A 13,099-nucleotide genomic window follows, 5' to 3' on the forward strand; every position below is an offset into this window, starting at 1 on the left:
GGACTGGGGGCACAGGAGTCAGATGTCAGTGAAGCTTGGCTGGCAAGGTTGCTCAGTTGTCCACATTTTCTTAGCAAGCTGTCGTCTTTCCCCAAATAAAATGGCTGGGATTTGTGAGGTAGAGCCTGGAGCCAATACCCCAGAGTAATGCTTTTAAAGTAGGAGCCATTCTGTCTGTCTGTCTGTCGTCTGTCTGCACAAAGGCCTGTGTGATGTTTGACTAATCCCAGGCAAGGACCAGGCCCATCCGCATGGCTCTGGTCCACAGTAGACACATGCAGGTTCCCTCAAGCACAGATGCATAGTCTGTGCGTGTCACCAGGCCCCTTTTGTGGACATCCCAAGAGGGGATGAAAGACCTACCCACATCACCCCATCAAAGTGTCTCCTTGTTCCTCTTGCCTGTTTTGGAGAAAGGTCATACTCTACCCTGCTCCCTGTTTCAGCAGTCAAACCTAGTGTGTCCTGCACCCTGGGCGAGCCACATTCCAGTCCAGCTGGAGGTTATTGGAGCCAGCGTGACACATCGTGCTTGAGACATCTCAGACTCCTCTCAGGAAGATACACACTATGTTAATGCACAGGAGAGCTGGCGTCAACCCCTCCCTCATTGAGGTGGTCAGTCTTAAGACCCAAGGCCAAACTGTGAACCAAGAGCCTCCATCTCTTCTTCTGGGTCCTCTTGAGGACCTTCTGGCTGCCTCTTCTCTATTCACCTAAGTTCCTCAGTGGGTGTTCATGAAATACACACGGAAGTTCCTGGGTGAGGTGTGGGTGGTAGGAACCAGCTGTCCACTAGCAAGCACACAGGGACATGGGGCAGCAGAGGGAGCTAGGACAGTTAGGCAGAATTGTTTCCAGACTCACCGTGTAGATGGCTTCAGAGGGGCTGTGGCTATTAAGCACAGAAGAGCTGGATCTCCTGGGAGCCTTCGGTGTACACACACAGCCCCGGTCCCAGGAGGGATTCAACCCACAGTTTCCTTAGCCACGATGTAGAGAGTGCCTCCGCTCTGAGTCACAGAGACCCTGGCTCTTGCTGAGCCTTGTGCGCAGCAGGCAACTTTAGAGTGTGCCTCTAAGACATTTTAGAAGCACAGCTTCCCAGTCTCCCAGCCCGACCTGGAGGGACATGTCAAGAGGCTAAGAACATGTGAGGCCTAGGAGTGGAGCACCAGCAGAACGTGACTGCCCAGTGGCACCCAGACGAAGCCTATTGGTCTCACTGGGCAGCATCCTCCACTCATTGCCATGTAGGAAAAGGAAAGCATTTGCTAGGCCTAAGTATCAAGTTTAGAGGCCAGGGATTCTCTTTAGGGCTCTTTGGCCCCCAGACCATCAGTGCAGGAGGTGCGAGATATTATGGGACTAGGAGTGAGCTTTCCCCATCACACATCTGAGCATCTGTCTCTCTCTGGTGGTGTCACCTATTCATGATTTGAGGAATTCTGAAAGCCAGTAAATCCCAACCCAGGACACAAACTCTGAGGTGACTGCAGGCCAAAGCTGGCAGCTGTCCCTAGTCTCTGTGAGGACTGGGCTCCCCACACCAGCACTGCCTGGGAGAGTCCTTCTGCGCCGTGCAAGGGACTGTACTGTACAAGGTTGCTGGACTAAGGGTGCACGGCTGTCAGGTGCCCATGACGTCAGGTACGCATGATGACACACACCTCTCACCGCCAACACAGATACGGCATTGTGTTGTACTGGGTGTGAAGGCCCAGTTCCAGCAGGAGCCGGCAGCCCACCTTCTTCATGAGGGCATTCTTTGTACCTGACAGCTGGCCCAAAAGATTGCCATTAATCCTCTGTGTGCTCACTCCCCGTAATAAACCATGTATTATAAACTCACAGCTTGGGTAATGTGATGTTTTCGGTGTGCCGTTGCATAGCCCTGCAGTGAGCTACACGGCAGGCACCGGATCCCCTTACCTGCCCCCCACCCGGCCTAGCCTGGAGACATTGCGTCACATTCCTGCTTCCTTCTGGCACAGGAGGCAGAGCAGAGCCTGCACAGCCTGCACTTCTGCACAGCACGTGTTCTATTTCCTGACTAATAGGAAATGTCCTAAAAGGCCCTCAACCCCACATGAGAAATGCAGAGGACACAGGCAGTCTTGAGACGTGTAGGACTTTCATGGATACTCTGAGCGGTGGTATGTGACTTCAGTTGAGGAGGCAGCCGTGGGGAACCTCAGGAAAGGGCAACAAAATATGACTCTTGGTTCAGTTTTCCGCCAGAGGGGTAGGCCACTCTGGCTCCGAGCTGTCCTCAGCTGTTCTGAGTGACCACCCAATCATCAATGGTCTCCATCTTTGAATGGCATGTGACCCAGCCGCCTCCATCAGAGATGAATATGTCAAGTGTGGGACCGTGGCAGTGTCCTCAGGGCAGGGATCAGGCTTGCCACCTCAGGGTCAGCAGGTGCTAGGAGAAAACACTGTGCCTTCTTTCCCTCTGTGCGGAGCTGTGTGACATTGCCATGTGCCCTGAACCCAGACACTGAGCTGGGGTCTAGCTTTGGGGATAATGGACCTGGATATAAGATAGTGTTATTGTAATGGTAGTTCCCAAGCCTTTGTCTCCCTCTGTCCAATCAAACAGGCGACATCCCCAGGGTGGTCGTGTGGCAGTTCTTAAATGGCACTGATGTCGCTGTCCCAGATGGTTAGAAAGAAAGAGACAGCGGCCAGAGTGGAAAAGGGGTTGCAGTGAGGTGTTGGTCCCCAAAAGGGACTGCATAGGCTCCTCCACAAATCCCCATCCTGGTCCACTCTGCCCCTCCAGAGATAGAAGCTTGGGAGTCCGACTGAGACCATCACGACTCATGTTCCTGTAGCCAGGCAGTCTTTAACATTCTTCTTGTCCAGGCGACCGAATGCCAGGAAAACTCTGAGGTGGTCAGCAAGATGCGGCGCTGGTTCAGGGCTGAGGTAGTTCCAAAAGGTCCTAACAGCAGAATCTCCAGGGCTCCCCAGAGTAACCACCACACCCACACTGTGCCTGGCCTCTGGATTGCTGGCCCCAGGTCCAGCCCACGCTCGCTGTCCCTGCCCCTGTGTGGCAGGTAAATTACATTCTCTGGCATGTCCTGGGCAGCTGTGTTTGGGACTGTGCCTTTCATGTCATGCTGGACAGTTGGGGCTGGTTTTACAGATCTTATAGGCTGCTTCACTGGCCTTGGGACCTGGCTGGGGACCCAGTGACGTGAACAGAGAGCAGTTTAGTCTGGAAATAATTCCACCTTCTAGTCATGTACAGTTTAAAAAACACCAGCTCTGAAAATGACCAGTCTCATTTAGACTATCATGTATGGCTATGGGCTTTGAATGGAACCACTCCTACCCAGGAGCCTTCTTGCTGGTCTAGTTGCGTTCTCAGCAACATGGGTACCTGTTTCGGGTGAGGCCTGTGCTCACAGAGACTGGCTGGATACGGTTCTGCCTCCAGGTGCCTCTCAGGGCCTGTCTTCTACCTGTTTCTTGCCAATTCTGCATTTACAATGTGGTTGAGCCAGCTGGACTGCTGCTGAGTGGGGGGTCGTTCCTAAAGCCCGGCTTTACCCCCACAGAGCTGTCTAGACGGGATCGTGCCTGGAGCTGAGTTAGTACCTGAATAACACATTTCACTGCAAGCTGCAGAACCCAGATGGCCAGGGCTTCCTGCTCCTCGGCAGCTCCTGGGAGATGCCGTCCTTAGGAAGGGTGGGACCCACAGCTGATTTCACATATTCGACTTTCTAATGTCAGAGGGATGGGTTTCCCTTCCTTCCATTTTTTGTTAAATGCCAGGATGCCAGCCATCTTTTTTGTTCCTAGCAGAGCTTCCCAGCCTACAAAGCAGTTGGGGAACCTGCTGAGAAAGGAGCCTGTTACCTGCCTGAACCTGGGATTTCCCTGGCCTAGGCGAGAGGACAGATAGGATGACTGACTGTTGAGCTGAATTAGTTGAAAAGCCTTCACCCCGAGGCTTTTCTAGGAAGCTCTGTGTGTGAGGAGTTGGCCTTGAAGATTCTGTTCCTTGTGGTCCCTCTTCCACCAGAGCTCCCTAGACAACTAAAGACCACATGAATGGGAGGACAATAGGAAGGACTTGGAGAGGAGCTCTTCCAGGTCCCATGCTGATCAAGCCTCCAAGTGCCTACCTACAAGTAATCTGGAGCCCGAGGCACTGCCATCTCAACTGTATCTGGTCTTCTTATGTGACTAGGTCCCTGCTCCTGTTCAAGGGTCCCTTCCTCCTTGCCACCCTGGGATGGCTTGAAGGTCAACCCTGGATTCCAGGCAGGTGAACTTTTATAGATCTTGTCAGGAGGCCACCCATAAAGCCCACTGCCAGGCCCCCATGTCCCCTCTCTGTCATGTTTGACTCACAGGAAATGCTAGCAGCACATGGCCCACCTCCCCACTCTCTCACGTGACTGACTGACCTCTGACTCCTGGCTAGTCACCCTGGTACCATATGTATGTAGCATCTCTGACATGAACACAGTGCAAGCAACCTGGTTTCCCGAGTCATGGAAAGCCCATGGCAAAGTGTCATGAGCAGGGGACCCACAGCCTCTCGGAAGAAGGTTGGGGTACCACATGAGGGTCAACTCTCTGTTAGCTGTCAGCTGACAAGTCACACTCTTTGAATGAGCCAGCATGGGATCATCCTGGGGTCACACCTAGGGACGCCTGAACTTGCATGTAAAACCCAAACCTGAAGAGCCCAGTGCTGCGTCAGCCAAGTTTGGCTTCTGGGCTGAACACAAGCGTCTCACACTGACAGTCTGAGCAGCACGAACCACTGTTGTCACCTCAGACGGAATGTCTGAACGTCAGCGACTCCTGAGACTCGGCTGCTGCAGAGCCCGCCTCATCTGCTCAAGCCGGGAGAAGTCTTAGAGACCAGAGTGAATGAGAATGGAATGAGGGAACTGTGGCAGCCAATGGCTCTATTGCTTTCCAGAGGCTGAGCCACTGGCGTTGAGTACCGAGAGGTGAGGAGGGTGCACTTAGACCAGAAAACCACAACCTGCCCCAGCCCACGTCCAGGGCAGAGCCTCCAGGCGCCCAGTGGGGGCTGTGCCGTGAGGGAGGTTGCCCTTCCCAGGAAGCTCCCAGTGGAGGCAGGCTTCAGAAGAGCTGTGCCTTCTGTGATGGCTCAACAGGACCAACGTAAAAAAAAAAAAAAAAAAAAAAAAAAAAAGAAGAGCTGTGCCTTCATCCCTCACAGCAGCTGGTGGCGCAGAGGCCAGGCTCTAACGAAGAACACATGGACATTCCCGCTGGCGCAGACCTTGGCTAAAGACTTTTTCCTCAAAATGCAAATATGCTTTTATTTATTCACGGAGACGCCGGGCCTCCCTTTGCGGCACGTGTCTTTGTATGTGGAGTGTATGCGCCTCTTGAAGAGGCCGCAGTGGTTGGGCAGTCCCTAGGTGGCTGACCTGCTGCCAGACCCAGCCATGCGCAGCATGTGCAGAGGTGAGATGTAATAGAGAATTATGTGAGTGTTCATCATGCACATGACTTATGCAGCACAATGCTGCTGGGGCGGGGGGTTGTCTAGGACCCCAGGGTCTGTGTGCCACCTCTTCCTCTGCCCGGGACCTTCGCTTCCTAACCTGTAGAAACTCAGGCCCTGAGGAAAAGCCCGGCATCTGCTCTGGAGCTAGTTCCAGGCCACAGAGGTTACCTGTCTCTGTGGCTCTTGCCTGAACTGGGGGCCTTCTTGCTAAAAGTAGAGAGGGAGAACCGGGAGGCCCTGCTCGGGGCTGTAGGGTCTCCTGGGGCTGTGGGGTTTCCTGGGGTTACCAGGTCTCCTGGGGCTGCCTGGTCTCCTGGGGCTGCCTGGTCTCCTGGGGCTGGCTAGTTGCAGAGTCCTCACTTGGGTGTGGGAACCAGAAGGCATGCATGGGAGACATGGTGCCCTTGCCCAGAGTGCACAGTGTCCTTCTGGCTCAGCGTCTACCGGCTTCCCGACGATCTCAGATGGCTATCCGCCTCTGGAGGCTCACGGAAGCCAACTCAGTGCTGCTCGGTTTTCCGCACTGACAGACTCACCAGAGCCGTCAGTAGCAGCATTGCGGCAATACCCATGCTGAAGTTTTCACTTTGATTGCTACAAATCCATGGGGCCCTCGGGCCCAAAGCTCCCACTGCCATTTGCAAATAGATTTTTATAGCATGCTAGTGCTGGGGGAAATTCCAAGGAAAGCAGTCCTCCTTGTATTAGAACCAGCTGTGAGTTTCTCAGCCAGTGACTCACCCTGTTTTTAATTGGGTGGGAGAACCGGCAGAGACAGAGGGGCTCAGTCAGGACGCTGTTTGTTTTGCACGGGGTATCCTAGCCACAGCCTAGCCTACCCAGCTACAACTTAGGTTTATTTAACTTGCTCTTTCCTCCTCACAGTTCCAATTATAAAGACGGAACCCACGGACGACTTTGAGCCAGCTCTGACCTGTGGACCAATGAGCCAGGGACTTAGTCCTCTGCCAAGGCCCTACTATAGCCAACAGCTCACCATGCCTCCCAACCCCGGCTCCTGCCTCGTGGCTGGCTTTGCCCCCTGCTCACAGAGGAGCGCACTGATGACCACGCCTCCCGACGCAAGTCCGAAGCTCCATGAGCTCTCTTCCACTGCCTACACCAAGGGCCTCACCAGCCCAGGCCACAGTGGTCACCTCGGACTTCAGCCACCAGCTTCGGAGGTCCCCGCCATGCAGGAAGTGCCGAGACCCATGGCCGTGCAGCCCAACTCGCCTGAGCAGCCCCCGCCCGCCCGGCTGCAGCCGCAGGTGAGTCCACATGTGAACAGTAGCTGTCCCCTTGGTTGCCAACAAGTCCTCTGTCCCAACAGCCCCTCTTCTCCACTTCCGCCTGCTGCCCTCGAGCCAGCCTGCTTACAGCCCTCAGCCCTCCCTCCTGATGTGGGCCACCAGCAGCAACAACCGCAGAAGGTTCAAAGAAATGAATCTCCAGCCGCACTGCCAGCGGTGCGTGAGGACAGTGATCATAATTTGGCCCCTATTCCTGTAGTGATCAAGCAAGAGCCCGAGGAATTGGACCAGTTGTACCTGGACGATGGTAAGTGCCTGCAGCCGAGCAGGTGTGTGCACAGCCATGGAGTTTGGGAAGGAAGGGGTGACATGGGTGGAAGACAGTCCCCATGTTGTGCCATGCAGAACAATCTCCAGCCAGCAGGCTGCATGTCAGTGGTTTTGCTCTGGTAATCGTGGCAACCCCAGCCTGAGCAATATTGGTTCTAACTTGAGACTTGGATTTGGTGTGAAAAGTGAAGCGAATAGCTGTCCAGGTGACCCTCAGAAAGTCACATCAGAAAAGGCCTGTCACAGAGTGTGGCCTTTGTGGTTCGAGCATCTAGAAGCTTGCTAGAGAAGAGTGTCTAAGTCAATGCCCAGTTCAAGGCAATGGTACTGTAGGCAGCCATCTACAGATGTTCAAATGTGACAGCCGTGTCATGAGCCCAGAGGTTGGGAGCCAAGGTGGCTGTCCCCATAGGCTTTGGTAGGATGTGGCATTTCCTTCTGGGACAATATGGCTTGCTCTGGGCAGAGGGACACACTGGATGTAGTCTGTCCAGCTGTGCCCAGCTGTGTGTGGTGGCACAGGATCGCTGAACATGAGCGTGACCAGGTGTGTCTCTGTTGCTCTGCGCGGGTTTGTAACTCTGTCTTTGGACTCCTTGCTGCTGTTCCTGTCAAGTGATAATTCCTGACCACGTGACTGCCACAGTGGCCAGACATGTGACTGACACACTGCCCACTGGGAGTGGGTTCGGCGGTGTTTTCCAGCTTGTTCAGATAGTTTGTGGGTGTTTGGGCCCCCACGGAGGCCAGCTGGTCTCCCCAGATGTGGGCTGTTTCCCAGGCCGGGTGCAGAGCTCCACACCTGGAACAGGTCCAGCTCCTTGCTGCACCTGGAGTCAGGTGAGGCCCAGGACCAGGCCAGGACTTGCTCAGCTCCCCGTCTCTGAGGCTGAGGCCTTGCAGCCTCTCCATCTCTCTTCTTCGTGCTTCTGTCTGTGAGCCTGATGCTCCTTTTCTTCCAAGGGAACATTTGGGAGGAACATTTGAAAGAGGGTACTAAGTCCCAGGTTCTGCACCTTCTCCTTGATACCTTGGGTGTGGGATGAGCTTTATTAGGGATGAGAGAATATCCCAAGCTCCCTGTGGACAGGCCCAGTGTTGGCATCCGGGCACTTGGTTGACAAGGATCTTGTGTTCAGAGTTGTAAAACTTCTTGCTGAACATTTCCCTCCAAATCCATAACTTAAAGCTTTGGGGGAATGATTCATGCAAAAGTTTTTTTCTCAAAAATATATTCAGCTCTTGAACCTAGAACCCAGTGTCCCGCTCCATAGTGCATTTGTTAGACATGTTCATCTGCCCCCAATAAGCCCCCATAGACTCCTGAGAGGTTCCCGGCCTCTCTGGTCTCTTCTCTTTGGATTCAGGTCGGAGGACTGTTGCTACCCTTATCCACCTCCACACCACTCTGCTTACACGTCACTCAGGGCTAGGATCACAGTGACGGTGCCCAGAGCAGCTTCCTCAGCCTGAGGATTCTGCCTGTGTTCCTCGTACCTGCCCAGGTGGACAGTGTCCAGGATGGGCATTGGTGTCTGTGTCGAGAGTCCCGCCTTCTACACCCAGTGCCTGTGTAAGCCTGTGGGATCACTGTCATCTGGTCAGAGGCAGCGTGACCAGCCAGCCCAGGACTCCCGCATCTGGGCAGTGCCCTCTGGCCCAGAGACAGGAAGTCGGTCTTAACCAGGCTTCCCTCTGACCCAGAGGCCAGCATTGCCTACGTCAGACAGGGCTTTGTTGTGGGCATGGGATGAGAGCAGGTGAGCCTTCAGGGAGGAGAGGACACTGTGTCCAGGAAGCGACACAGCAGAACTCGGGACTAGGACTGCCCACACGTGGCACGGGACGTATTTTGTTGACTTTTACTGTGTCCCTGAGAGAACATTTCAAGAGTCTCACATGTTGGGGTGCAAAAAAGAGGTGCTGATATAGAAAACAGGAAACCTCTACAGGAAATGAAGGTGAAGAAGAGGAGCCGAGAATTGGGCATGGGTACCTGTCCTGGGTGCTGTGTCTTTTCCAGGGGGTCTTAGTTTAAATTCCCCAGGGAAGGAACAAAGAGAGAGCAGAAACCACCACAAGATCTAATTCGGAAAGCCAGATTCCATTTTCCCCAAACCCCCTATTTAAAGGAAGTCGGTCATCAATTTACCCAACAGGGAGAGGTACACGGGGCGGGGCAGGGGGAAACTTCATTTGAAAGTAGGAAGGCTCAGGGGGTAATCACCTCCCGGCTGTTAGGTTGGACCCCTGGGCCATGTGAGAAGGTCAGGCTGCAGGCTCCTGCCCTCTCTTGGAATCTCCCTCTTCAGCTATCAGAAGGCACTCAGCCCTCTCCAGAGTGATGCTGGGTCTCCAAGTACAGAGTCACTAATGGGAGGAGCATAGGGACAAACTGGTGACCAAGAGGTTCCCGAGCTGCACAGGATGGGCAGTGAACAGTCTAGGAGGGTTGACTGACGTACAGACAGCCCTTCGGCACTTAGGGACCTCCTTTAATACGTCTGTGGGCTTCAGGGGTTCACGATGCGGTGCTATGATTGCCCCGCCTGAGAGGGAGGAGGTAGGGAGGGGATCTTGCTCACATACTGGTTCTCACGTGGCTTTTTGGCCTTTTGATTTTGCCTTCTGAGAACATGGAAAAGGCAGTACTAAAATATGAACTCTGGTGGTTGCGTACCAGCAGCTCTCCATACGCACAAATTCTCAGCACTGGCATCATGAGGACACTGGGAAGTTAGTGCCTACGTGAACAGCACATGGTGTGCCCCACGTCATTGGGTCTGCAGGCCACACATGAGGATGTTCAGGGCGGCACACTTCCCAAATGTCTCCTTATCTAAGGAGTCATTTAAATTATGGATAGAAAACCAATCCCACCTTTTCCAGGGGTCTTTTTCATTTCCACTCTGAAGTTTTGCTGAAAAGGTATTTGACCCATTCAGAAGCCTCGGTGGTAATTTCTTTGTCTCGACACTCTGCATAAGACTTGGGCTTTTCATTTAAACTTGCCATGGTTAGGTTTCAAAGGTGTTAGCACTGAGGCTCTCACGTGATTTGAAAGGCAGACCTTTAGAAGGTCCCACCGAAGCCACACATTGACTGTTTCTGTAGTGTTTGCTTACACTGCCTGTCACGGGACTGAAGCGTGTGGCGGTGTTCCTGTTGGAATGAGTCCTCTAGGTCACGTGTGTGAGCGCCTCCCTTACACACAAAGCTCCTGCTTCAAGTACATCTGGAAACTCCTAAAATACCGTGAGGCATATAGGGTTTGTTCCCACATCTGTGCAGATGAGACCCTGGCACGGAACTACGTTTGTGCCATGTAGCCAGCCTGCTTTGGGTTCTTTGACTGAGGCAGCCTAAAGGCCTTAGCCTCTTGGTCTCTGTAACCCTGCACCCCATACACACACTTATGGTGACCACCCTGCGGCCTCTACCACAATCAGGCCTTTCAGCCCTGGCGGTGGCTGCTGGGTGTCCAGAAGTCTAGATGTCATTAAAACAACAAGCAGGTAGACCAGACAGCCCAGCCGTGTCTGTTGGCTGGCTGAGTTTCTTCGCCCTCCCCTTCTTTCCTGAGCTTAAGCTGCTCTGGAAGAGAACAAAAAGCTTTCCTCATGGAAAGTTTGACTAAGTTGGCAGCCTGCCCAGACCCAAGCCTTCCCCGTTGCTAGCAATGATGGCAAGAGCCTGTATACAGCGATCAAACACACCAAGTCATGAATACGGCAGACACAGGCCACCCCATGACAGATAGGAGAAAGAATTCAGCCGTGCATTCATCTCGTCAAGTCAATACTCCATGCCCTGGGGTGCCTGCCCATGAACTGGGAGGCACAGAAGTTATACCGCACACCACCAGAGTTGGCGACTGCCGTAGGCAGTGTCGACCAGCAGGCTGCTTAAGTAGCTCGTTGGAGTCCCCAAGGGAGGGATCTCCCAACATTCATGAGCTCACCAGGCCCAGGCCTGTAGCTGCTGCGTGGTGGAGTTTCCAACTGCTCCCTGCAGGGCGAGCGAACCACAGAAGGCTGTTTTCCAAGCCTTCGTGCACACCACAGGGCGTCGGGAAAGCAGACATTGGCTTAAATCTTTCAGTTGTATCTAGACACGCGCCTGTAGGGCTGCTCTGAGTGTCAGGCGGCTGCTACCAGGAGACTTGCTGGGAAGGATGAGGGGTTAGTGTGTGCTCTGAGTCAGAGGCAGGGCTCGGGCGGAGAGCCCTTCTGCAGTCCGGGGGCTCTCAGTCCCTTCCATGCAGGCAGGCCCAGCAGGTGGCGAGGATCCTAGGCTGTCTGTGGAGTCAGACTTTCTAAAAGGGGTGTGTTTGTCACCCTGGGTCAGTCCTGGTGCTGCTTCTGCAGGCTGGCAGCCTCTGACTTACAGTGTCTGTGCTTTTGACATGGCAGGAGGGCCGGAGGAGGGCCGTCACCCTGCACCTGTGCTGCATGAGGGGCCGGAGCCGAGGTCTGACTCAGCCCTGCTTCCAGTGACATAGCTTAGATGGTATATGCTATACGTAAAGTACTTGGGGTTACCCTGGATTTTAACTGTGGTGTTCTCCTACAGTCCCATATGTCTACTTACGAGGCAGGGAATTTGAATATATGGCTATCAGCCTTTATTAACAGTCTACCAAGCTTGATTTGTGGCATTGTAATTTGAAGTAAGACAATAGGTTAGGGGAAAAAAGCTAAACGCAAGAGCTAGAAAGGCTCCGTGGGCCTCGAGATTATGCTAGTTAGTGTCAAAGATCTTTCAGAAATTCAAGGCCAGGAGGATGCTCAGACGTAATCTTGAGGTGGCTGGCTGTGTGGGCGTTTGTGGCACTTCTGCTTCTCATAGGCAAGCACTAAACAGCAGCCATGCGTTCGTGTGTGTTCTGTGAATGTGCAGGCAGTCTTCTCGTATGGAAATGCCCCTTTCTCCTCTAAACAGGTTAAAACCCTCCCAGAGCATCCTAAGGGTGGTTCTCCGCGTCTGTCGGTTTATCTAGCAGTGCTCTGCCCTCTGGGCCGTGTCTCTTTCACGCGTCCTGTTGATTCTGCAGATCTGTGAGCCAGGGAACAATGGTCCGCTCTGTTGGCTCCAGAGCACAAAACCATCAAGTGTGGGTGGTATTTAGAAGTACGTCCACCACATTCCATGAGGCCAGTGGTTGGTGGCCATCAGGAGTGTGGTGCCCTCTGAGATCTCTGCCACAGTTGTTCCCGAAAACTGGCAGGGTCCCTTACTCTACGCAGTCCTGCTGCTGGAGCCACAGAACTTGTCTAAAGAATCTTCTAGATGTGAGAGTGTGTTCTTGCTTCTGTGATCCAGGGGGTCGAGAGGACCCGCAGGGTACCCAGGGGAGCTGAGCGTTTATTTTCCCCGAGTGGAGAAGAACACTGGTTGCTGGAATCGTAGTGACTGCCCTCCCACCGATGCTAAAACCATCGCCCTTGGCCCAGGCTGACACATGATGCTAACACACAAGAGGACCAGGGGCAGCGATGTGTGAGCACGGCAGTGGCATGTGTAACTTCTCACACCTCCCCATCCCGTGAGCAGGGAAGATGCCCATTTTCACTTCTCTGGGCACAAAAGGCAACTGAAGCTTCTAGAAATATATAACCATCCTGAGCAGCAGATGTGGAACTCCAGCGTACTGTCTTCCTAAGGCTCAACTTGACCATGGAATACCCCTCCCACCACCGAGAGACGCAAGCAAACACTCTCCTCTGGCATAAGCTGGCCCTAGAGCCACCGAGGAGCCTGTTCTGTATTGGTTTCTTCACCACAGAATCTCTTCTGGTGCTCTGAAGTACTCTGCTAGCCTGGCAAAGGTGGAAGATGGAACAGGGATAGATGTTCCAGAACAAGGACAGAGGATCTCAATATGTCAGCCATCCCCGAGGAACTGCGATGCTCACAAACCGACCAACTCTCCACGTTGGGAATCTAGAAGTTAAAAGGGGAAGGCGGCAAGTTGAAAAGCTTGTGCTCAAGAAACCTGTCT

The 13,099-nt window shown here is 53.5% G+C and overlaps 1 protein-coding gene across 3 annotated transcripts in view; it reads left to right on the plus strand.

The window, feature by feature from the left end:
* Positions 1–13,099, plus strand: part of Nfatc1 (nuclear factor of activated T cells 1) — a 111,669-nt gene that overhangs the window by 70,019 nt on the left and 28,551 nt on the right. For 2 of the 3 annotated variants that reach the window (XM_041640859.1, XM_041640860.1), the window contains exon 9: positions 6,401–7,075. In XM_041640859.1, coding sequence (XP_041496793.1) covers positions 6,401–7,075 — 675 coding nt within the window. The remainder of the gene's footprint in view (positions 1–6,400; positions 7,076–13,099) is intronic. The other variant, XM_041640861.1, reaches the window with a different exon arrangement.

This window comes from Microtus oregoni, unplaced genomic scaffold, assembly GCF_018167655.1.
Source record: "Microtus oregoni isolate MIOR12 unplaced genomic scaffold, Mior012 000065F_ref0000479, whole genome shotgun sequence".
NCBI lineage: Eukaryota > Metazoa > Chordata > Mammalia > Rodentia > Cricetidae > Microtus > Microtus oregoni.